Source organism: Rattus norvegicus, chromosome 1, assembly GCF_036323735.1.
Source record: "Rattus norvegicus strain BN/NHsdMcwi chromosome 1, GRCr8, whole genome shotgun sequence".
Taxonomy (NCBI): domain Eukaryota; kingdom Metazoa; phylum Chordata; class Mammalia; order Rodentia; family Muridae; genus Rattus; species Rattus norvegicus.
Genome location: NC_086019.1, coordinates 252891436 through 252917242, shown reverse-complemented (window position 1 = coordinate 252917242; position 25807 = coordinate 252891436). Strand labels below are relative to the sequence as shown.

At 39.6% G+C, this 25807-nt stretch overlaps 2 protein-coding genes across 5 annotated transcripts in view; both read left to right on the top strand.

Annotated features, from left to right (window-relative positions):
- Window positions 1-8495, top strand: part of Chuk (component of inhibitor of nuclear factor kappa B kinase complex) — a 35526-nt gene extending 27031 nt beyond the window's left edge. Inside the window, exons 17-21 of one of the 3 annotated variants that reach the window (XM_063264608.1) lie at window positions 2126-2222; window positions 2673-2820; window positions 3637-3770; window positions 5666-5765; window positions 7275-8495. In XM_063264608.1, coding sequence (XP_063120678.1) covers window positions 2126-2222; window positions 2673-2820; window positions 3637-3770; window positions 5666-5765; window positions 7275-7304 — 509 coding nt within the window. In that variant the 3' untranslated portion in view covers window positions 7305-8495. Of the gene's footprint in view, window positions 1-2125; window positions 2223-2672; window positions 2821-3636; window positions 3771-5665; window positions 5767-7274 lie in introns of those variants that run through there. The other 2 variants (NM_001107588.1, XM_063264605.1) reach the window with 2 other exon arrangements.
- Window positions 8496-11561: 3066 nt separating this feature from the next.
- Erlin1 (ER lipid raft associated 1) overlaps window positions 11562-25807 on the top strand; it is a 35326-nt gene continuing 21080 nt past the window's right edge. The window contains exons 1-7 of one of the 2 annotated variants that reach the window (NM_001106353.1): window positions 11562-11650; window positions 11932-12055; window positions 13667-13748; window positions 17986-18032; window positions 19178-19239; window positions 22082-22207; window positions 24618-24691. In NM_001106353.1, the coding sequence (NP_001099823.1) occupies window positions 11943-12055; window positions 13667-13748; window positions 17986-18032; window positions 19178-19239; window positions 22082-22207; window positions 24618-24691 (504 nt within the window). In that variant the 5' untranslated portion in view covers window positions 11562-11650; window positions 11932-11942. Of the gene's footprint in view, window positions 11784-11931; window positions 12056-13666; window positions 13749-17985; window positions 18033-19177; window positions 19240-22081; window positions 22208-24617; window positions 24692-25807 lie in introns of both variants that reach the window. The other variant, XM_006231441.5, reaches the window with a different exon arrangement.

Genomic DNA, 25807 nt, shown 5'->3' with positions numbered 1-25807 from the left:
CCGAAAAAAAGAAAAAAAAAAGTTTTATATAACTTTTATAAAGTTTTCAAGTTTTAGATTTGAAAAATTATAAACATACAGCTACATATGCAGCTTTATAATAGTTATATTGTTCTTTAAAAAAACAGCATTCGTGTGTGCACTGGGATTTTTTGTTTTGCTTTGTTTTGTTTTTCTGAGATTATATTTTTATTTTCTGTGTGGGTGTTTCACCTGTATGTCTATCAGTGTTCGATGTGTACCCATGGAGGCCAGATGAGAGTGCTGGACAACTGGACTTGGAGTTCCAGGTGGCCGTGTGGGTGTTCTGAACCTTGTGTCTGCTCAGGAAGGATGTGCGTGCGTGCGTGCGTGCGTGCGTTCAGAGAGAGAAGAGAAGAAAAGAGAAGATTGATTGATTGTGGGAATGAAGCTGGTGTGTGGAGGAGGTTTCTGGAATGATTAAGAAAGGACAATTTTTTCTTTTTCTTTCTTTCATCTCCCCACCCCCTCTGCAATAGTGGAGATCTAACCCAGAGCCTTGTGCTTGACTGAAAGGCACTGATCTTCCTCTGAGCTCCCATCCTACAACATTCTCAAACCTCTTTTCAAAGCCTTCCATAGTTTTCTTCTTGGAAGTAACACAGAAGAACATTGAGCGAGGAAGTTTGCACAATTAGTAGCAAGGATAAACAGTAGTGATATTTTTGTTTTCAGACTTGTTAGTCAAGAAAACACTGGAATGATATATCAGCAATTTTCTGCTCTTCTAAACTCTAATTGCCATTTTCTGAAATAGAACAATACCTAATGCTAGTAGTTTTAAAAACTGAGATAATATCACTTAAAAACTCAGTGTAATCAACAACCATCCAGTTTGAGGACGTCTGTCAGATGCCAGTTGGCTTTGAGTTGAGTTTCAGGTGTCTACTGATCCTTTTTATTAGTACTTCATATTTGGTTTAAGTCAGCTTTTTTTCAGGTGGACTTTTTCTGAGCTGTAAACAGATGGACTAGCATGAAATTCCAAGCAACCTGTTAGGGCAGGGAAAGCCTGATTCACCCACTATTCTAAGTAAGCAGTGTCAATCACGTAAGAAATCTAGGCTCTTAGCCAAAAGCTGCATCTGTGTCGAAATTTGGGTTAGTATGGGTTAAGTCAACCAGACTATTCTCTCAAACACAGGCAACATAAGTCTCTAAGAATTAAACATATAACCATGCATAAATTTATTTTAGAAATGTCTGTACATGTGAGTGTATTCCATTTGTGTAGGGGTACCCACATCAGATTCCTGGAGATGTTATTATATGTCCTTATGAACCACCTAATTTGAGTGCTGGGATACAAATCTGGGTCCTCTGGAAGAGCAGCAAAGGCTCTTGACAACTGTACCTAGCCTTTTAACTTTACTTTTTAATGTATAGTTGTCATTGAACTAAACTTCATTGTCTTAGAATTTATAGTTAATTTAAAAACCTTTTAAAATGGGCTAGAGATATAACTCAGCGGTTAAGAGCACTGACTGCTCTTCCAGAGGTCCTGAGTTCAGTTCCCAGCAACCACATGGTGGCTCACAACCATCTGTAATGGAATCCGTTGCCTTCTTCTGGTGTGTCTGAAGACAGTGACAGTGTACTTATATACATAAAATAAATAATATTTAAAAAAAAATTTAAGCCACGTATTAATTTAATTAATTTTTTTCGTGGGGAGATGTGAAGAATCCACTTACCCCAGACAGGACACCAGTGACAGACAAGCAATGATTCTGTCCTGGTCTTGTTTGGCAAATGTGAGTTTCATCAGGATTACTAAGAGGAGTTTCAGGAGCTACACTTCTGAAGAAAATCTCTCCTCCTTCTGTCTCTCTGCAAGAGATAACCTCTTTTAGGTTCTTAGAGAAGGGTAAGGCCTCATGAGCCTCTCTGTTTCATGGCAGACTGTTAGTGGGCCTAGTCTTACCTGTGTAAGCACAGCCTCTGAGAGCTTACTAAGGCAATGGCAATGTCACACCTCAAGGACAGGGTTCTACAACAAATGGAGAAATGTTGTAGACTACGTGCAGCTTTTTAAACTTCCTGTTTGGAAGTTGATGTGCTCTGCAACAGAGAGGTTATACCTACTAACTGAAGTCCTTTGTAGATCACTCCTACAGTGACAGCACGGAGATGGTGAAGATCATTGTGCACACTGTGCAGAGTCAGGACCGAGTTCTCAAGGAGCTGTTTGGTCACCTGAGGTAGAACAATGCTTTATTTCCTTCTAAATGCCAGTATATTTGTGTTCCTTTAAAATTATAATACTCCTCTTGGGTAAATAATTCTGTCAGTATCTTACAAAACATGGTGATACATAAACCCTGAACAGAGGCATTACTTTTTCTGTGTGTGTATGGGTGTTTTGCCTGCATGTTTGCCCCATGTGTATGAGGCCAGAAAGGAGCATATGATCTCCTGGAGTTGGAGTTATAGATGGTTGTGACTGGGTGCTGGGAATTGAACCCAGGACCTCTGGAAGAGCAACCAGTGCTCTTAACCACTGAGCCATCTGTCTAGCTCCTACATTCATTGCCTTTGAGATCATCCATTAAATAGTATGCTGGTTGTGCTTTATTTCCTCTGGGTTTGGGCTTATGCTATACAGTCTTGAGGGATGTGACAAGTATCTTACTCTCACTAAATCTTTCCAGCAAGTTGTTGGGCTGCAAGCAGAAGATTATTGATCTACTCCCCAAGGTGGAAGTGGCCCTCAGTAACATCAAAGAAGCTGACAATACTGTCATGTTTATGCAGGGAAAGAGGCAGAAAGAAATTTGGCACCTCCTTAAAATTGCTTGTGTAAGTAATTATTAGTGAATGTAATACTGAGTTACTGTTATTTTCTGCCAAAGAGGGTTCTTATTGCCTTAAGGTATGTCCTGTAAATATTTATACTTTATATTGGGTCCACACAATTCTTATTCAGTGTCCAAGTAATTATAGAGGTAGGATGTTTATGTCATCATTCTCCTTTCCAGTGCTGCTGCTGCTGCTGCTGCTGCTGCTACTGCTGCTGGTGGTGGTGGTGGTGGTGGTGGTGGTGGTGGTGGTGGTGGTGGTGGTGGTGGTGGTGGTGGTGGTGGTATGTGTGTAGTTTTGTTTGTTTCTTTTGAGACAAAAGCTTTCTCTAGCCTAGACTGGAAGCTAAACTACCTCCCAGCAGTTTTCCTGCCTCCCAGTTGCTGCAATTAGAAGTATGAGCCACCACAGCCATCTCAATCCCCCTCTTTTATAGTTCTCCATACCCTGGATCACTTTGGTTCAGCCATCTCAATCCCCCTCTTTTATAGTTCTCCATACCCTGGATCACTTTGGTTGCCCAACCCAACTTGGAGTAAATGCATCTGACTTATTAATAAGTCAACCATATTTAGCTGTTCCCTTCCTCCAAACAAAAGCTGGATTAGAGGAATTAGTCGTTCAGTGTAGTCGGTGAAGAAAAGGGGCAGGGACAGTAGAGTCCGTAGAGGTGAGAATGATTTTGTCAGAAACAGTCCAGCTTTTGTACAAGAGTAAATGATTGATAAATCTTATAGGTATGGTTTTTAAAATGGTATGAATCAAGAGGGGCTTGCCTGCAACTTATTGTGTATGTGTATGTGTTTTTTCCTTCAGACACAGAGTTCTGCTCGCTCTCTTGTAGGATCCAGTCTAGAAGGCACAGTAACCCCTCCAGTATCAGCATGGCTGCCCCCTACTCTAGCAGACCGTGAACATCCTCTGACATGTGTGGTAACTCCTCAAGATGGGTGGGTTTGCTTTGTAACAATAGGCAGCTGTGCTTCAGGGGAAAGGGTGGGACAGAGGCAGCAAGCATGGTGGTTAATGAATAGTGTCTTCAGACTAGGACTCAGACTAGGACGATCTCTTCTTTTTAATAGTACTGAGTAATTTTCTTTCTTTTTTTTTTTTTTTTTTTTTTTTTTTTTTAGTGTTCATATATTTTCACTTTAAAATGAGAATGTCTTATAGAATTACTATAAGAATTTAGTTGAACAATATATGTAAATGCTTGTGAAATAAATTTCAGTGTTACTAATTAGTGTTAGTTTGATCCAGGCTCTAAGCCATTTCTGTTCCCCACTTATCAATTTCCTTTACCCAAACTGTGCTCCTTCCTTAACCACTTATCTCCAAGAAATTATGCTATTTGTGGTTTGTATTTTTTTGGTACTTAAGTTCCCTTTTAATACACTAGTGAGGTCTGTTTCTTAAAATTTTCAGTGCTTTAAATCATTTTGCAAATGAGAAGTCAGATTTGCAGCCCTGCATTTTTGTCTTCAGTTTCTGCTCTGCTGCTAAAAGCTGAATGACTGCCCATCTCTGTTATTTTCTCAGCGTAAGGTGTGCGTGGTCCGAGGCTCTTTGCTAGCTTGTGTACTGTCGCTTTTCTCAGAACTCACGGAGACCACCACGGCACCAAGCACCTCCCGGAGTCTGCCCAAAATTAGTTTTACAGACATGCACTCATGTGACATGGCTGCTCAGGAGGGCACACAGTGGCACACTCTGCTGCTGTGCTGAGAGAACAAGCACATGGCAGGAAGGCAAGCTGACCAGGTATTTCCTTGTTTAAAGAAAGCAAGTTCCAGGGTAGATCTCTGGGTCAGTAAATGTTTGGCCCAATATGAATACATACACAAGCATAGCTGAGGTTTTGATTTTACAGACTTCGGGAAATTCTCTATTAGAACTGAAGGAGGTAAAATTTAGTACATCCTAATCCTTTGTTTTCATTTCAGGCATTTAGGCTTGGAAGGAATGCTAATTCCAAATATCAGCTCTATGGGTAACTTTCAATTTGAGCTTCTGGTTGTTTCCAACAGCGTATCTTTATCAGAAAATACATTTCCTGATAAACGAAATCCGATCTTAATTATAATGTGCCTCTGGTACTTAATTGCCAAGGATTAGGAAATTTTTTATCTGTTTTAATAACTGAGTCAGTACTTAGTTTTAAGCTAACAATGGTTGTTCCCCATGGCCCACAGCGTAATAAAGGAGGGACTGAGGGTTGTCGAAGGATGATGGCAGAGGAGTATGGACGAGGAGGCATGAAGGGAGAAGCTAGAGTCGAGGCCACCTTCACATATAAGAACCCAGGGATACTTGTGGTTCATAGTTTTCGTCTGCTGTCGGCTTGCTTGTTTTCATTGCTACTGTCTGTAGTTCTGAACCAGTGTTTCTCTTTCCTGGATCTCTGGAGACCAAATTGCACTTTGAATCTCTTCCCTGTTTGTGTGTGAAGTGAGCATGCTAGTGCTTTACTGTCTGTAAAAGGAAAAGGAAGCAATCCAGAAAGAAACAAACGAGAATGTATTCCGTTTGTCTGTACGAAGGACTGTCTCCTAATCTGGTACTTCATCAGCAGGGAGGATGGGAGGCTGCTACCAGTACTACCTATTTCAAAAAAAAATCTGTCTAGAGTTACAGTGGGCTTCCTAGAGTAGGCAGATGCAGTGGCTTAGATGACATGGGATGCTGTCTCTGAGTGGGAGGGAAAAAGAAATTGAAGGCAGCACTCAGCTTTGCTGGGGGACTTGGTTGCAGAAAATGGTCATCCTGACTTAGAAGGACAAAAAGTAGGCAACACTCAGGGACTCCTTTGCTGAATTTGAAATGGTTTTGTTCTTTCTTCCATCAGCGAGACGTTAGCACAAATGATAGAAGAAAATCTGAACTGTCTTGGCCATTTAAGTACTATTATTCGTGAAGCAAATGAGGACCAGAGCAGTAGTATGATGGTAAGTTTTTTGTGGAGAGATGGGTGTGTAGTTTAGATACATGGAGTACAAAAGGTTTATTTTCCATGTTGGCCATGTCTGACTTTTGGGCTATATATATCCTGTGTGTGTAATACATATATTGGAATAAACACACACACACACACACGATTATAACTCAGAGGAAGAAACTATTGAGAAATATTTTGAACCTCTAATTGCTATCTTTTTATTATGCAGGTAACCTTACAAAAAGTAACTTGGGGGAGAAGGGTTTATTCTGCTTATAATTATAGGCTACAGGCCACCATTATGGGGAAGTCAAGGCAGGAACTTGAAATAGACGTAACAGCTCCAGTCAGGAGCATAGAGAACTAGACATCTGCATTCCTGACAGTACTCAGCTCCCTGTGCTTATGCTTACATAATATAGGGCTCAGCCTTCGGCATGCTGCTGCCCACCTTTAGGCTGGGTGTTAGCACATCAGTTATTGAAATCAGACTGTTCCCAGCTGTCCTTGGGAGTCTCCTCCCAGGGATTCTAGGTTATGTCGACTCTACAAAGCTAACTGTCCTGCATATACCATCATGTCATCAGTGAGCATCACAGTAGCATCTACAGTCAGATTAAGCTTTCTTTTCTTTTTTTTTAGAACAGTAGTTAGTTTTGTTTATGTCTAACTTTGAAGAGAAAATATTTTTCACAAAGATGTATAACAAACTAAAGAGAATATTCCCCAATATTGTTACCCAAAAGATGCACTTCTCTCCAAGCACACCGTGAATTCGTGAATTCGCAGATGTTACACTGTCAGGCCATATCCCCTTCTTCATTCTGCTTAGAAATAAATCTGCGCTCACAGAACAATTTTATTCATGATGCTTAGAGAACATCTATGTGTTCTTAACTCAGATGCACCTATTAACATTTTTTTCAGATTAAGCTTTCTTCACAGTGTGAATGCCTGTACCTTTTTGCTTCAGCAATACATTTTTTTCAATAAGATGATAGTTTTACTCTATAATTGCTGTATTTGATGCATATAAGATTGATTAAGCTAATAATAAAAGTGGTTATATCAAGATTTAGTTGCTTTGAAATATTGATTTGTTAAAACTGGGAGAAGCTACTCTAAATCTTAGCAAATTCACTGCATTTAGTTTCGATACCAACTCTTTGCCTTTTCAGTTAAGAGTGTTTTACTCAGACTTTTATGATAACTTTGAAATATTTTGAGATTCTCAGAAGATAAAGTGAACTAAGTTTACTTCTGTAGTTTTTGTGTTTTTTTTGTTTTTTTTTTTTTTTTTGTTTTTTTTTTTTTTTGGTTCTTTTTTTTGGAGCTGGGGACCGAACCCAGGGCCTTGCGCTTCCTAGGTAAGCACTGAGCTAAATCCCCAGCCCCACTTCTGTAGTTTTTAACTCTTTGAATTTTGATTATAAATGCCCAAATATTTAAAAAGCAATTTTAAAAAGTGAACTCTACATTCGGATGACTGTTAATTGTGACATTGCATGCCTGCTTTTAGAGTCTTGATTGGAGTTGGTTAGCAGAATGACACATCATTCGTGCACTGTTCTCGAGTCTTTGAAGCTGTTCCAGCACTTACTGTGGTCATCTTTCCTGCGGAAGCCATTCTTCACTCACCAGTCCATGGAGGAGACAGCTGTGATCAGAAACTACAAATGACTTTACACACACCCGAGCTTGGTGTTTTGTTTTTAAATAATTGTGATCTCTGAACAGATAGGATTTTATAACAAATCAGTGAAATTAATTTTTCTTTCTAACACCTCAACTAATTAAGGAGATTATTAGTGACCTGCTTAAAATCTTATAAAATTGAAAAAATATTACTAGTTTAGCTGATGAAAAAGATAATCTTTTAAAGGTCTAAATTTTACGCATAAGGCCCAACATAGTATTAATATAGAGATGAAAAATTCATCCAGTGTTCATTTTAAGTAAAATTTGTCTATGGAGTTTCTGTGCTTCCTGAAGATGAAGCCCCGCCTCCTTGTGTTGCTCTCAGCAAGTGCTCTTCTTGGTGCCCCATGGAGGTAGATGAATCCCATCTTTAACCCCACATTTAATAGAGTCCTCTTCTTATATAAGGGATGGACATATGTGCCTTTGATATCAGCTGACCATAATGAATTGTGTCCTGTGCTATATGTATATGTATTTAAGGTGTACATTTAATAATATCACAGAGAGGATGCCTGTTAATTTATAATGTATTTGAAGGTTGTATGTTTTACATTTGTAAAAATGGGTCACTTGTTTAAACAATCTTTTATGTCTTGTCATACAAGTTTCAAAGGTCTGCATTCCTTTATCTGTAATTATAGTCTCAAAATCCAAGAAGTTCTGATAACAAGGTTTTCATAAGCTTGATAACAAAAGTCATTTGCCTCTGGATGTATTCTAATCTGACACTGAATCTGCTTATCCCATTAGTGTGAATATTCATTTATTTTGTTGCATAAATATTAATGTGTATGATTATTGGGGTGTGCTGCCACAAACTCTTTTGAGGGTTGATATAGTATGGTGTATGCACTGAATTACCTTTCTAAAATCTGAAAATTTCTCATTCTGAAACATCTAGACTTAGGGTTTCAGATAAAAGATTGTGGATCTCTGCCTTATGTTAAATAATTTAAAAGGTGTTATTTTGTTTTTAAAAAATGTGAAATGCTTTTATATTCTAGTTTTTCACTTTGCATATTAAATGATTTTAAAATTATTTTTGAATCTCTACTCATTACCAAACTGCAATGTGTAGTACTATAGGCTAATATAGTTTGAAAAATGTAAAGGGTCATGTGATAAGTTAGGAGCAGAAATTACAAGATAGAGTCTTTTTTTTTTTTTTTTTTTGGTTCTTTTTTTCGGAGCTGGGGACCGAACCCAGGGCCTTGCGCTACAAGATAGAGTCTTTATACTTTGTTATTTGTGTGTCCACACATGTGTGGAAGCCAGAGGACAACTCTGGGTATAGTCTTCAGGAATTGCCCTACTATCAGAGTCTGTCAGTGGCCTGGAACTTATCAATTAAGGTAGGTTGGGTGGACTGTGAGCCACAGGATCTTCTTGTCTTTACCTGCCCACCTTTGCCACTCCAGGTACCTACCACCACGCCTGACATTTTACATGAATTCTAAGGAGCCAAACTCAGATCCTCCTGCCTGCAAATCATATGCTTTGCTGACTTCCCCAACCTTGTACTTTCTTCTGGAATTAAATACTTACTGAGAAATATTAAGTAACTTCCTTACTGTAATGTTTTTACCTAGGAGGTACTAGTACTACTCTGTGTGTCTAAAAACATTAAGATCCCGTCATTTAAAGTGATATATAGTCCTCCCATCCCATTTTATTATGCTGTCATTCTCCTAGTATCCAAATCTGATAGCTTAGAGTTGTTTCTTATCTTTTGGTTTTGGTTTTTAGACAAGGTCTCACTATTAACCTAGTCTATTCCAAGCTTGCCATCTTTCTTTAATCTCCAGTCTTAGCTACAGGTATGTAGCATACGTGGCTATCTTGTACATCTATGTACATGGCTATCTTCTTTTAAATTATCAGGTATCAAGGTTTTTTACAGATGGTAATTCCATCCCTGTCAGCTAAATGATAGGCAAACTCTCCATTCATTAGCTCTAGAGTCTAGAGGCTCTTAATAGTAAATAACATGATTGGATACTGCTTGCTCAGAAGATATTAACCTATATGCAAAGGTCAGAAGAACTCTTGGTTTTATTTCTGTTATTTTAAAACAGGACCTCACAGGACAGCCTGGAACGCCCTATGTAGACCAGGCTAGCTTCAAACTTTAGTGATACTCCTTCCTCTGCCTCCCAGGAGTGTGCCACCTCACCTGGCTGACTTGAAAGTTAATACTGGCAATTCATTAAGAGTCTTAGCATGTAAGTATTGTTCAGTCCCCCGTACCCCCCAGAAATCATGCGTTTTTTAACTATCACAATTATATTTGGAGGTCTGTTTTGGTGGGGCATGAGTTGGAGTGATGTCCAAACCCTCTAATCTACATGATTTAGACAGGTGATAAGAGGCAGAACAAATAAGATCACCCCAAACTTGCTTCTGAAGAATTAGTAGCCCACTCTTATTTTTGTTCAGTAGCAACTTTCAGAATTAAAATCAAAGTTATCCACTGTATACACACTTTATTCTATAGGCAACATTAGGACATTAGGAGGAACTAAGAATAAACCCAGAAAGCACAGGTATTAGATTCAAAACAAGTTTGTGCCCCCAACTCTCCTATTGAGCTCATCATGCTACTGGGCGAGAGCTCTACTGCTGATCCCTATTTGTAGCTCTGTTTTGCTTTGTTTCTGGGACAGGCTGGCTTGAAACTCCCACTCCTCCTTTCCTCCACTTCCCAGCTGGGGTTACAGGCATGTGCTACCATGATCCGCTTTTTTTTTTTTTTTTTTTGGCAGGGGAAGGGGACCGGAGGAGGTGAAAATAGCTAAATTGTAATATTAGTCTGCAACAGACAAGGTTCCATATATTCCTAAGTAATAAAAATCAAATGCATGATACAGGTTAGTGCATGTATTGAAGGGGTGTGGCTAGATTTGCTCTTACAAAGCCCTGAATTGATTTTCTTGCCTGTCATTTCCTTTGTTACTAGCATCATGACCTTGTGCCTGCTGTTGTTTATCTGTTTCCCAGCTTCCTGTCTCTCTTCACTCTCACCCAGTTACAGATACAACACCCCTTAAAGCACTACTTTCTGGTATTTTCCTACACCGGAGTTTGGTAATCCTTCCAACCTTGTTAACCCTGTCTTGTCTCTGTCCTTATTTCCTTTGTTCATACATCTCTAGGCTTTACCCTTTCCTTTATCGTTTTTGTTTTGTAATACATGAACCTGTTTCGTGTTTATCCCCTAAACCTTTTATGATAATTATTGTGTGTGTTGGTGTGTGATGTGCCCTTATGTGCTGTGTGAGATCTAGGCTGAAATGAAGTCCTCAGGATTGCCACAAACTCCTCTACCCACTGAGCCATCTCACCAGGTTCACGTAGTGTGGAATGTTAAAATACAGTGAGAAAAGGTTAAGAGCACTGGCTACTCTTCCAGAGGATCCTGGTTCAATTCCCAGCACCAATGTGGCAGTTCGCAACAGTCTAACTCCAGTTCCAGGGGGATTCAATGCCCTCTTGTGACTGCTGAGGGCACCAGACACACATGTAGTGACATATATGCAGGCATAACATCCATAAATGAAGTTGCTTTCTTGCCATTCATTTCTTCCATCAGCAGAAAAACGGGTCCCAGACTTTGTAAATCTGGTTCTAGCCTACCCTGCCATACAACTTCTTTCAACCATAGAAAATCAAGCATTCACTGTTCACTGTTTTGGCCTCCTGACGACAATCCCGATCCCCACATTCAACTTATGTTTATCATTCTGATCCTGTTTCTGGGTGGCTTTCAGAAAGCCCTCTGGTTTAGTGTTCTGGCACAAAATAAATATTCAACCCAAGTCTGAATGATTAATACTGGTCGAATAGCTTCCTCTTCGGAATCAAACCCTTCATTCCTTGAGACTGATCTGATCGTTTCCTTAGTGTACCTGTAGATCGCGCTTGCCAGTCTGACTAGGTCCGAACCACAAAAGCAAGAAGGAACAATTCCTACACTGAGGGGTTGGACCTGTGCACTAGCACTCCCAATCCCTATGCTGTGCGCGCGCCCGAGCCAATTTTGTCCCGCCCGCGCACCGTCTAGCGGGCGAGGGCTGCGTCGCGTGCGTCCCCGCGCAGCCGCAGTGTCGGACAGGTGGGCGGGGCCGGCTGTTGGCAGCAGTTGGCGGGGCCGGGTGGCGGCTGCACGTGCGGGCGGGGGCGATGCGTCACTGACCGGTGAGGCGAGGCTCAGGGGTCGCGGTTCTCCGGGTGCCTGAGACCAAGGCGGTTCTCAGTCGGGACCTTCTACTTGGGGAGCCAGGGAAGGGGTGTCACGACGTACGCCGAGCCGGGGGCGCCGGCACTAGGGGTTGGTGAGGGGAGCGCTAGCTGAGAGAAAGCCAGGGGCCGGAGCGCGGGGCTTCCCGCCTCAGCCCGCGACCGTACGCGGGCTCTTCACTGGGTGGGGGCTGGCCTGTCAGTCAAGGGACTGAGGTTCCTCTTCTCCCGGTGCTCAGGAGGAACAAGGATGAATATGACTCAAGCCCGGCTTCTGGTGGCTGCAGTGGTGGGGTTGGTGGCGATCCTCCTTTACGCCTCCATCCACAAGATCGAGGAAGGACACCTGGCCGTGTACTACAGGTGAGCGCCGCCCTGTGCAGCCAGCGATGGTTCTAGAGCACAGGGAAAGGGTCCAATGGTCACAGTGGAGTCTAGGAAGTTGCTCTTTTCCGCGGCGTCAGGGGAGCGCTTCCAGCCCTGGGAAGTGGTTTCATCCCAGCTGCTGGGAGCTAATCTTTGGCGGGGCACCTTTCTGGTATCAGGCAGTTTAGTGACAAGTTCATGCTGTGCAGAAGTGAAGACACCTTGGTGGGTACGGAAGTAGTCACTGCAACCCAGATGACTCCTTGTAGTCCGCACAACTGTACAGGTGTTTAGTTTGCCACTGTGGATGTTTTTCGGGATCTCTGGCCTTATTTATGACAGTTCTCCCAACTCTACGGTTTTTCTTCTTCATTAGAAACCTCCCATTGTCTGGTGGTTATGTCTCCCAAAGTCTTAATGACCACAACAGTATCCTATTCCTAAAGTTCAAGAGACAAAACCACATTTGCAGGCCACCTTTCTCACTTGTTTTTTCCAAGTCATGGTGAGGAAGAGTGTGGACTCAGTTGCTGTCCATTTGTTTTGGCATAGTTATTCTTCAGTATAAATTACCACCAGCTCCTTGTGATATAGACTGATAAGAGAAGCCAGTTTGCAGAGTTTACAGAGAATTTGGGATGGTGGTTAATTCTGAAGCAGATTTTTTAGTATTTCCATTATGTCCCCGAAACTGGTATTTCTACTTTTAGATCTGTCCAGAATCCTAGAAAATAGACAATTTCGGTGGTATGTCTTAACAGATGGAGTTCTAGCATAAGAAATGCCAGCCTGGACCACATTTCCATCCAGTCTGTCTTTGTCTTTCTGACAGAAAAACCACAAAGAGAACATATCAAGATACCATTCCAAAAAGATAGCTAATGGACATGAAATGGTTCATCTTTTTAATTATGACTTTCAAACCTTTTCGTATATTCAGAAAAGGGATCAGCGTTTTGTGAATTTACTATTTGTTGTGTAAAATAGGACTTTCTGTTGTATTTGCCTCTAATTGGCAGGGGATATTTTCATAGTTCACATATTTCAGAGTTTGATAAACAGACCCATCTCTCGGCTGTAATCTCACCCCTTCTGCTGTCTATCTTTCCACGCTAGGTTTTGTTTCTTTTATACAGAAACTATGTTCCCAGGACTTTACTCTCATGTATTGAAAGAACCATTAGCCTCAGAAAGTTTCTTCTTCCTCGAAAGTTTGTTTTTTCCTTATATAAACTTAGTGAATAATATATTGTTTTGACTTGTCTCTTGTTATGTGCAATTAAGGCACCTTAATTGAGAGTCATTAGAATTTTTTCCGTAAGTATTTATCGGAAAGCTAAAGACCGGAGAGGATCATTTGAACCCAAGAGCAGTGCTAGAGACCCAGAGGTGTGGTTGGTGAAGCTTATGAAACAGGGTGCAACATTGGCAGTGGACATGGACGAATTTTCACATTTTTAACGGTGATGGATGTTTTAAGTAGCCGTTGTTGAATAACTGTTGTGAGGGTAGTAGGTTAGTAACATGAGGAATATGGAATGTTTATTATAGCATTTTAAATTGAAAAGAGATCTTAACAGTTTTATCAACTGAAACATCTTTTTGCAGGGGAGGAGCTTTACTAACTAGCCCCAGTGGACCAGGCTATCATATCATGTTACCTTTCATTACAACATTCAGATCTGTGCAGGTGAGTGATTCCTAGGGATTCCAGATAGACAGGTGTGACAGGAGTTACCACGCTTATGGGTGGAGATGAATTTCCTTATTGCTTAAGCAAATGTTGGTATTTACTCAAATGTGGAGTGAAAGTTCATAGTACAACTGTCATAGCACAAGTAATGATTTCAAACCACCTTGCCTTGAAAGGAAAGTGTAGGCTAAGTCACTTGTCAAGACTGACTTCTGCCATCTGTTTAATGGTATTAGCAGGTTTTCTGTCACTGTAGCCAAAACAAAATAAGATTTGAAGAACAATTAGGAATACAAATCAGTGATTACTTGGTTTAGAACTATTTTGGTTTCTATAGAGACAGGTTCCCAGCCTACTGTTAAAATGGAGGAATTAATTTTTATACGCAGCTTTTCAGCCTCAAATTTTTGCTTGGTACATTGAACACAAATTTATGAGGAATCTGAATGAATGTGGTACTTTGACAGTGTTTCAGAATGTTTGAAATAAGAATCTGGTTCTTGCAAAAGGTATCTTAGCCATAGGCCATACTTAATAGATATACTTTAATGTAACAAGTTTGCAAAATAGGATTGGGCTCTAACTAATTTTGTAAACTCAGTGGGATCATAAATCTTTAAATTCAGTTTATTTAAAATCTGCTGCAGATTTTTCAGGAAACAGGAGAAGTCAGTATTATTATTATTATTATTTTTTTTTGGTTCTTTTTTTTGGAGCTGGGGACCGAACCCAGGGCCTTGCACTTCCTAGGCAAGCGCTCTACCACTGAGCTAAATCCCCAACCCCAGAAGTCAGTATTATTAATATTAACATTTTATTCTTCAACTTAGTCTGCAAAGTGAGAGTAACTGTGAATAGTGAGTTCTCCTGGGTTTCTTTGCGGTTCCGTTTTAATGGCTTGGGGAAGGATTGTGCATATTAAAGTGAAGCATGGTGAACATGATGTTCTTTTTCTAGTCAGAATGATTTCCACATTGGCTTCCTATATTTTACTGAGACTTTTGAAGGTTCTTTTTTTAACCATATCTTATGTATAGCAATGCAATTAACAAAGTAAATAGCACTGTAATAGAATGAATTGATATAGTTTTAAACAAAAGAAAAAAGGGGAATGTTTTAGGTTATGAAACTGCTTCCCATAGAACAATTATTTTGTATTACTTTTTCTAAATGGGTTAGTGTGACAAATGTATCCAGTGACTAGTACTGTGCATTCCTTTATGTCTTGGTTGATGATGTCTTCTTCCCTCCTGTGCTGCCTATGTCTTGCTGGCCTCTTTTAGGCTCATCCCAGTTTCTCTCTCTTTTGGCCTTAGCTCACCAACAGTTGTTGATAGTCCCAATGTTAACAGTGGCATCATCAGAATGAGAGATTGGGCTCTTTCTTAGAACTTGTTCAAAGCCAGGCAGATCTGTCTTCCTGCCTGAAGTAAGCAGCATGGTGCAGCAGTAGCATAAAGTAGATAGAGGCAAGAATAGTAGATACATTTTAACTGTGTGTATTGCAAATATACTGTGTGGTCATCAGAAATAAGTGAAATTAATAAAAAGATTCCAACAAACTATCATAGTTTTCTGCTTAGATTATTAATTAATTAAAAATTAAATGTTAGAAGCAGTGTAACAAAATAGAAATATCCTTTTTATGTAAAAAAATTACATTAACAAAACCCTTCTAAGAAACTTTTCTTAAGAACAGAGCCATGAATTTATGTTTTGGAATTTGGGGAACATTAGAAGATGCAGTTCTACTTAAACAAATGGTTTAAAATAATACTTGAAGGGACTAATATTCATTAATGTGAAATGCTGTATATAAGTACAGAGAAAGCATTGCTTAGAGAAATTAGATAAAACCTTCAGTTTTTTTTTTCTCCCCCCCCCCGGGCTGGGGACCGAACCCAGGACCTTGCGCTTCCTAGGTAAGCGCTCTACCACTGAGCGAAATCCCCAACCCCAAAACCTTCAGTTTTTATACACTCTACAAAGTAAATGTAGTCTCACTGTTTCTCTTGTGTCTTTTGAGACAGGGTCACTGTGTAGCCAAGGCTGCCCTAGCATTTGTTCTCTAGTACAGACTAGAGCCAAGGCTGAGTACACAAGTGTGTCAACATATTTCCCTCATATCTGGAAAAGAATTAGGCATATAGCAGAACATATGTTTAATTCCTAGTTGTTCTTGATTTGAAAGTTGACACAGAATAGTGAAAATTGCCTTAGTTTTAATGCTTTAAAAGAAGTAAAATACACTGAACTCATTTATCAGCCTTCTCCCCTTACTTTATCCAGAATTATATCTAATATTACCATCATGCTAATCTCAACCAAAGAATTACATTTTATTCTTTCTGTGCTGGGATTATGTGTTCAACCAGTGATCACCTCCTTCCTTCGTTATGTGTCCAAGATTGGTGTCTTCCAGTTTTTGTTACCTTAGACAAGTTACTTCTTTAGCTTCTAGCTGGTTTTCTTGCCCCTCACAAGCTAAGCTGAATAATAGCTGTATTACATCAGAGGAATTCAGGAAAACTTTTTCCTTTCCAGTGCTAAGAGATCAGACTTTGGGCTTAAACTCAGAGCTGAGAGCATTCTAGGCAAGTCTCCACCACTGACCTACATCTTTTGTATTTTCTCTCTGACTTGCTTCCCAAGTCAGTGTGGAGCTTGTACTACTCCCACTTCAGCCTCTCACACAGCTGGGATTATAGCTTTGCGTGACCACTCCCGGTTCTGACAATAGTTTTGAAAGATTCATTTTATGATTGTATATGACATGGATTAAAGAGCGCTTAAACTGCTCGGCAAATATTCAAGGCCTTCAGCCTAATAACACTGTGTTCTTTCCCAGAATTTACCACTCATCTGAATGGTGCCTTCTGATCTAGGCAAGCCAGTCTGCTTTGTGTGTATACTTTTGTCTTCACTGTGTGTATTTGAATAGGACATTAATTAAACTTCAGATGTCCCTCTTAAGTTCTTATGCTCTTCTAGATCTGCCTATTAATACTTAATTTCAGAGATCTAAATTTTTTAGTTTTTAATTTTTGTCTTCATGTGTGCCTACTTGTCTATATGTGTACCACATGCTATAGTGTCTGCAGAGGCCAGAGGAGGAGTTGAATGCTCTGGAGTGGGAGTTATGGGCAGTTGTAAGCTACCTTATGTGTGCTAGACACCAAACCCAGGCCCTCGAAAGAGCGAGTACTTTTAATTGATGAACTGTCTAAGAGAGCTTTTAAGACTAGTATTTCTTTCCTTGTAGCTTAATACTTAAGAGCTCAATTTATACTATTATTTTTGAACCTACTGATATGTTTCTTTGTAAGAATTTTATTTCCTCTGCTAGATTGTGATGTTTAGAAAACAAGGGCCATATTTTGTGTGCTTATCAAGGTGTAATGTGTCTCAGAATATACTTCTAACCTATTTGAAACCTTAGGTTACAAAGAAAGGTGAGATATAGCAAAGCACTAAGAACCAGATTATTGGTTCACTAGAAGGAAGCAATGGTGGCGTTGGCACTCACATTAAAGGCAAACTGAACAAAACCTGTGAGAGAGCACTAGGTCCTGAAACAAAACAGTGGCTGGCTCTGCTGTCCTGTTCAATGATAGCTTTGGTTCATAAAGTACTTGTGTGGAAGAATAATCATTTATCATCATTGTAAACAGTAACAGCCAGGAATCAAAGTTCAGAGCATAGACCTTGGTCATAGTGTCTCCTGAAAGTGAGGTGTGTAGTTTGTGATCTTGGGTCAGCTCTAAACAAATAAGATGTTCAGGAAAAACTTTCTAGTCTACAAGTAGACTGGGCATTGACTACTTCGTAGTGCTTACTGAGTGCAGTCTTTGTTATAAGACATGTAGTACTCAAGTCTTTCTAGACACATAGAGAAATGGCTAACTTAATAGCTGATCTTTGGAGGCTAAAGTCATGGCGGGCTCTCCTGTACTTACTGGCAGCAGCTCTGCAGAGATTGTTCTCTGGATCAGCAGTTCTTGCTTTCTTTGTTTGTTCATTTGTTTTGTTTGCTATTGAGACAAGGTCTCTCTATGTAGTTTTGGAGCTCACTGTGTAGACCAGACTGACCTTGAATTCACAGAAATTCACCTGTCCCAGGGTGCTAGGATTAAAGTCATTCAACACTATACCTAGCCAGATCAGCGGGGGTTTTTTGTTATTGTTTTGTTTTGTGTTTAAAGATAAATTTTGATGAGCTATTTTTCTTTCCCAGACAACACTGCAAACGGATGAAGTTAAAAATGTGCCTTGTGGAACAAGGTAAGCTTCCTCCTTTGTGACCCATCACCCTTTACTTTCTATAGTTCTGAGGAAGTTCTTAGAGCTGTAGTCACTTGAGAAACCTTTGTTTGCATTTTGTCCTGTTTTGTTTTTGAATCAGACAGACTCTTACTATGTGGCTCTTATGTGGTTCTGGCTGGCCTAAGACTTAATATGTCGCCTAGGCCAGCGTCAAACTTGAAGTAACCCACTGCCTCTGCTTCCAAAACCCTGAAATTATAAGTATATATCGCCATGCCTGATTAAGACACTACTTTATAGACGTGACAGCAACAGAAATTTCAGTGCTGTGAGTTATTTTCATGAAGCTGCAAGTGAGAGCATTCTATCTGAGGGTGTTATTGAAATGGAGCTTCAGAGCTAGCAGACTAATTGTATTATTAATTGTGTGTATTGTATCAACACCTGTGTTGCTATTTTAATTGACAGGAAAATGAAGCAGGAAGTATAGGCTCCACATAGCATTTGCCCTCGTCTGATACCCTGATTAGCTTCTCTAAGCTTAATTACCTTAAGCCAGGGAATAAGACCTGTGTTAGAATTACTGCAAGGATTAGAGTTTGTGTATATGGCCCAGAACTTGGCTCTGAGTTGATGTTAAATAAAAGATTACTCAAAATAAAATCATTTTACTTCTTATTATAATGTTAAATGACATCTGAGAGTTTCTGAGTCAGTAAGTAGGTCTTTAATAGAATTTATGTTTCTAATGAATTTCCTTATTACACTTTTAGTCTAAAGGCCTCTAAGAATTGTTGTCCTAAAAAGTTTGAGGACAAGAAAGGAAACAAGGCTGTTATATCACTAAAATATTCTTACTGTATTAAATTGTATCAAATGAGGAATGTGAAGTGCGAGGCAGTTTTTTAATTACCTAATTTAAATGACTTAAAGTATTGTTTTTACAAAACCTACAAAGGTACCTTTGACACCTACCAAGGGACAGATGCATTTTATAGGGGACCAAGCTCTCTTATGTTTTAAGCTACTATGTCAGGTTCTCCCTAGGTTTTAAGTTAGGTTATCAAGTTCTCCCTAGGTCTATCCATAACTTCTTTGTTGTGCTTTATTATTTTTATTGTGTCTCTGGCTCACACTTTCCGATTTTGTTTGTTTGTTTTTAGTGGTGGAGTCATGATCTATATTGACCGAATAGAAGTGGTTAATATGTTGGCTCCTTATGCAGGTAATGCTAACTCTCTGCTGTGTTCCTATAACTGTAACCAGGGTGTTTAAAACTGAGAAAGGAAAGGAAGGTACTTTGTAAAGTTTTTACTCCCTCAGTGGTTACTGATGACTCTAGAAGAATGATCATGAAAGTATTTTCATTTGGAGGAAATAGAGGTATAAACAGGTTACCAGTTCTGGACAGAATTAGTTTTCAGGAATTAGTGAGCTATTCCTCCCTGAATTTACTGTTTCTGAAAGCAAATGTTTCTAGAAAAAGAAAATGTCATTGTATCCAGTTTGTTGGGAAGAATTTCTTTGTATCTTACAGATCTATAATTGATGAGTTTTCTTGGGTCACACCCATTTGTCATTTTCTAGTTGTGATTTGCCATAACTTGTAAAGCAGTCTGAAAGTTTGTAGTATAAGGAAGCATTTTCTTAGTAAAAGATGAACACCTCAGAGACAAAGTGGATACATGCTATTTAAAAACAGTTTGGGCTATGGAGGGAGATGGCTCAGACTGTAAAACATTTGTTGTGCAAGCTTGAGGACCGGAGTTCAATCCTAAACACCCAGGAGCTTAGTATAGTGGTGTGCACCTGCAGTCCCAGTGCTGTGGCAGAGGCCAGCCACCTTACCCTAATTAGTGAGAGACCTAGGATGACACCTGAGATTGATTGGGGTGTGTGTGTGTGTGTGTGTGTGTGTGTGTGTGTGTGTGTGTGTGTAGCACATGAACACAAAAGAACTTAATTGCAAATTTTTGAAGATGGCTGGTTTTCGTCCTTGTTAACAAATTGATATACCAAGTAAAGCAATGTCTTGTGTTTTGCAAGAGCATGGAAAAAGTGAAGATGGTAGCCTCTGCCTTTAAAGTGTTTTCATTGTACTGAGAAGACATGGTAGAAAGAGGAAAACATATATTGAACATAGGGTCGGGTTAGAGATCGTATCTCATACACAGGCACAAATCGTAGAGAGATTTCGGAGCACAGAGTTGCAGGTATATTATTGTTGAGTGGTTTTGAATGATATTTTTGACAGTTATTTTCCTTGTGGTTTCTCATCTGCAGTCAGCCCTCTGTATCTCTGGCCTGTGCATCTACAGGTCCAACTAAGCACATATCAAACATTGAGGGGAAAAGCTGAATCTGCACTAAACATATGTGGACTCTCCCCTGTCATTATTCCCCAAACTGGCAGTCCAGTGACTATTCACATGGTAGTTATGCTAGATACTGTAAATCACCTTGACATGGCAAAGTATACAGGAGTATGTGCAGTTTATATGCAGATCCTACTCAGTTTAATAGAAGAGACTTAGACATTTGTAGACTTTCAGTATCTCCAGAGGATCTTGGAACCAATGCCCCACAGAGAGAAGCAGGTGGCTGACTGACTGTGTTCTCTGATCACAAATCACTGGAAAGATAGGACTTAGAACTGAAAAAGAGAAAAGCTGATGGCTGTCCCTAGATGGACAGGAGACTTTTAGATCGGTGGCTCTTTGGAAAATGATGAGGCCTTATATTTAGCAGTTATTTATCAGCAAACGTTCTATCGACTATGACCTAGTCCAGTTGCATTTAAAATTCTATGTAGAAGGCCAGTGGAGCAAATGTTATAGTAAGAACACAGGTTCTGACACAGTCTGGTATGTTACCTTTAGGGATATTTCTGGAAGTTTCTGGTTCTTAGTTTCCTAAGATGGAAAATTAGGAGGGGTAATTAAACACCAACGTATATAAATTGCCTAATGCGAAGTCCACCCTAGTAAATGTTAGCTCCTCCCCTGCTCTCCCAGAGCCTTTTAAAATATAAGCCTTTAAAAACTGCTTAAGAATTTTTAAGTTAGCTTATAAAGTAATGGATTTTATGATGTCATTTTCATGCATGTCATTATACTTTATTTTCATTAACTCCCACCCCCATGGCTGTCCTCCTGTGTGCCGTCTCCTCCAGCTGGTTCCCTCCTGGATAACCCCCTTCTTTCATGTCATGTATATTTCATTACTCTTTCCTTTCCTCCCTCCTTAGCTCTCCTTCGCTCATGACCTTCTTTCTAGTTGTATGGTATATACACACACATATGCACAATATTAATCTAGGTTCTAAGTATGAGAGAAAAATTGCAGTGTTTTTTTTTTTTCTGAATCTGGCTTATTTCTTTTAACACAATGTTTCCAGTTCATCCATCATGAAAATGTCGTGATTTCATTTTAATTTATAGCTACATAAAATTCTATTGTGTGTATCTACTACTCTTAAAAAAAAAAATCCGTGTATCTGCTGATGGACACCTAGACTAGACCATTTCCAACTGTTGTGAATTGTACAGCAATAAGCATGGATGTTGATGAAGACTTCAGGAATATAGCTAAGGAGTGCCATAGCTGACTTCTATGATAGTTAGAAATCTCCATACTGATCTCCATAAGGTCTGTTCAAGTAAAAACCACGTTTTAAAATTAAATATGCACATTTATATTTTTACACACTTTCTGTTGCGTGTCTGTCTCTGTAGCAGCTCCCTTTACCCCTGCTGTTCTTCAGTTTGGTCTTGATCTCTGACTGGAGGTTTGCTTAGCAATTGCTATGCATTCCTGCTTCTCAGTCCATCTGCACACTGCTACCTGAGCATGCATCTGACTGACTGCCATCTCTTCCTTGGTGTTGGCCACTGTCCTTTCCTTAGTTTGGAATTTGGGGTCTTCTGTTAATGTTGTCATGCAAGAAAATATGTTAAATCAAACCCAAGATTGTAAGGTCTGTGAGTCGTGCTTTGTGTTTTCACTGTTGTAGGTACTTTTCTTCAGGGATAGTGTACCAAATAAACATGAATTTTATTCTCCTTCAGTATTTGACATTGTGAGGAACTATACTGCAGACTATGACAAGACTTTAATCTTCAATAAAATCCACCATGAGCTGAACCAGTTTTGCAGCGCCCACACACTTCAAGAAGTTTATATAGAATTGTTTGGTAAGTGTTAATTTGTTTTAACTATATAAATAGACAGTTTCCATTTAGAAATCTTATTAACTTAAGTATTGATGCTGTAATTTTAGTAAGTCTTGGGCCATTTGATCATTTCATCTGAGTTTTTAATAGATCAAGTATCTTTAAAGACCTTTGTTTTTATCTTGTAATATCTCCCTCTAGCCCCCTCTCTCTACTATCGTATTACATAGCCCAGACTGACTTCAAACTTACAGGGACCAGCCTGCTTCTACTTCCCAAGTGCTGGGACTAAATACATGTACCACCTTGCCCCACTTAGTGATGCTTTCTTATACAATTCGGTAGGAATTAGATAATCACTATTCACATCCTATATTCTATTTTTACTGTGCTAGCTTATTAAAGATATATTTGGGAGTATGGTTTGACATAAGCTACAGTCATTTGGGAAAGGACCCTCAATAATTAAAATGGCTCTACCAGATTGGCCTGTGGGTAAACCTATGGAGTCTTTTCTTGCTTGATGATTGCTGTAGGAGGGCATAGCTAACTGTGGTCCTGGAAGCTAAATAAAAGCAAGGTGAGGGGTTGGAGATTTAGCTCAGCGGTAGAGTGCTTGCCTAGCAAGGCCCTGGGTTCGGTCCCCAGCTCCGGGGGGGAAAAAAAAAAAAAAGCAAGGTGAACAAGCCCTCAGCAATGTTCCCTGTTCTGTTTCCATTACTGCTTCCATGAACTTCCCTGCCTTGATATCCTTCATGATGGACCATAGTTTGTGAGATGAAATAACCCTTTCCTCCTCAAGTTGCTTTTGGTCATGGCGTTTTATCACAGAAATAGAAACCAAGACAGAGGTGTTCCTCTAGATCCACATCCATGCAATTGGGATTCAGGATTTGTTAGGACAGCCGGGACCTGGCATATAGTTGTATTCACAGCTAAGATTATTCCACACAAAAGATAAGGATAAAAACCAGCAGAAGTAAAAGGTGTAGTGTGAATTTAAAAAGAAACCGCACGTGGCTTCTAAGGCTCACTCTTTGTGGAGTTGCAGGTGTGCCCAATTCCCTTAGCAACAGCATGTGAGCACATGTGAGATTCTGACTGCTGAGCAAGCTCATAGCCACTGACACCCCAAAATGTCACTGGGGGTTGATCATATAGATGCCCTCTGCCAATCCATAACAAACTCCTAGGCTTCCTACAGAAAGAGTGTTCAGCACAGACTCCTTTGGATAAACAGGCACAATGTGGCACTTTTACCAGCTCTGTCATAGTATGAGAGTCCTCTCCAGTTCAAACTTCCAAGTACAAAGGACCATAGTCCCAGGCCTGCTATGTTACCTTTCTTCTGTAAAAGTTTTCAGTTGAGATTATGTAAGTTCTGACCAAGGAATCACGTTTATTGCCTTTGGTGTTCATTTCTTCGTGGAATTTTAGTTTATTTCTCAGAGCGAGGTAGACAAATGGTGAATCAATGTAACAGTTTGCTCAGGAGTAAAGGTGCTTGCCATCCAACCTGATGACCTCAGTCAGTCCCCGGATGCCACACAGTGGAAGGAGAGCCAATAATACACAATCTAAATAATAAAATGTAATTAAACCAGTTGCTTGCTTTTGATAACTGACAATTACTGCAATGTCCACCTTGTCACATCACTAGTTGCTTTTTTGATAATGGTGAAACTCCCTTGAGATGATTAAAAATTCATCCATTGGGAGATCAAGTAAAATGATTGGTTCTTATGGTCTAATTGATCTGTTCTTCAAAGACTTGCCTCATTTGTTTGTATTTTTGTTTTTTTGAGACAGGGTTTCTCTCTATAGGCTTGGCTAACCCAGAATTCTCTCTGTGGACCAGGCTGGCCTCAAACTCAGAGATCCACTTGCCTCTTTTAAGTTCAAAGTGATAGTAAGGTGGTAGCCAACATATTTGCATAAAGAAAAATTATGAAAGTGAATATACATTGGCTAGATGTGGTGGTCATCTGTACTCCTAGCACCTAGAAAGCTAAGGCAGGACCATTGTAAGTTTAGACCCATCCGAGCTGTGAAAGGAATAAGGCATTACGAAACTTAAAGACTCACCTTCATTTATCCAAAACCTGCTTTAGTCAATAATTACTAATCTAGTAAAAGTGTAAGTAAGTTATTCAACAAACATCGATTCAAAGTTAAATTGAACTTACTAAGTAAACATTTCAAGGGTAAACTTAGAATAGCTGTTTGTCCTCTTTCTTATTAGTAGGTAATTTCTCAAAAAGGGCTTTGTATCCACCTCATTTATACATGGTGCATACTTTATTCAACACGCTGCTCGAGATCTGTGAAAGAGTAAGACTGGATTCAAGGTCTCTCCTGACTGCTTTTGTTTTGATGTTAATTAAAAATAACCAAATATCTTGAGCTTTGTTGTTCTTGGCTTCAAAAACAGATCAAATAGATGAAAACCTGAAGCAGGCCCTGCAAAAAGACTTAAACACCATGGCCCCAGGTCTCACTATCCAGGTAAGCTTCCTAAGGAAGCTTCCAGAGCTTCCGGTTGAATGCTGTTGTGTGACTGGTTATGCAGTTACTTAAACCAAATCACTGTGGTAATTTGGCTCTACATCCTTGCAGAAGTGGGAAGCATGCTGACTGGTATTTTCTTGTAAATTTTTAAGAAGATAGAGGAACTAAGATCTTTCTACCAACTGTGTGTTATTTTTAAACACAGTAATGGTTATTAATCAATATAAAAGTATACCATGCCTTCAATAACATCACAAAAAAGGAGTTCAGATATAAGAATTAAATAACAGTTCTAAACAAAATAGGTGTCACAGGATGTTAGAGAGCGTTGTAAGAGGCTATTTCAAGAAAGCATGTCTAAAGACTTTGATTCAATTATGATTTTGGATAAATCTGGAACTTTTCATTAAAGGTTATGAAAAAAAGGAGAAAAGTATTTCATGCCAGGCATGTGTTACTCAGATGCAGCTGAAACCTCAGTAGCTACTTAGAATCCCCTTCTTCACATTTCTTCATTTCTTTGTTCCCAGCGATTTATTAATTAGCATTAGTATTACGAACCATGGCATGTTCTCCTTATATACAAATTGTCTTTTCAGACACTTCCTAGCAATGCCACTAGGTCCTCACTAGCATTGGACTCAGTGAAATACATGTTGGCTTTCCCCGCAGGGAGAGATGGGGACTCTTCTCTTCTTGATCTGCATTTCTTTGGTTATTAATGAAGTCAAACATCTTTTGATATTTTTTAATTATCTTCTGCCAATGCTTGCTTTATATCCTTTGTCCATTTTCTGGTAGATTCTTTTTAACCTACTGATGTGAAGTTCTGCATATGTTCTGGATATTTTTACACACGAACTGAACATTGCTGTTTCTACTACTAATTCCTTTGGCTCTTGGTGGCGGGATGGGAGATATTTCTTCCATATGAAATTCAGGCACTGATTTCAATCTGTGGATTGATTTAGTGACACAGCGATTTTCTTTTTTCTTTTTTTTTTTTTTCCGGAGCTGGGGACCGAACCCAGGGCCTTGTGGTTGCTAGGCAAGCGCTCTACCACTGAGCTAAATCCCCAACCCCGACACAGCGATTTTCAAAATGTTAATTCT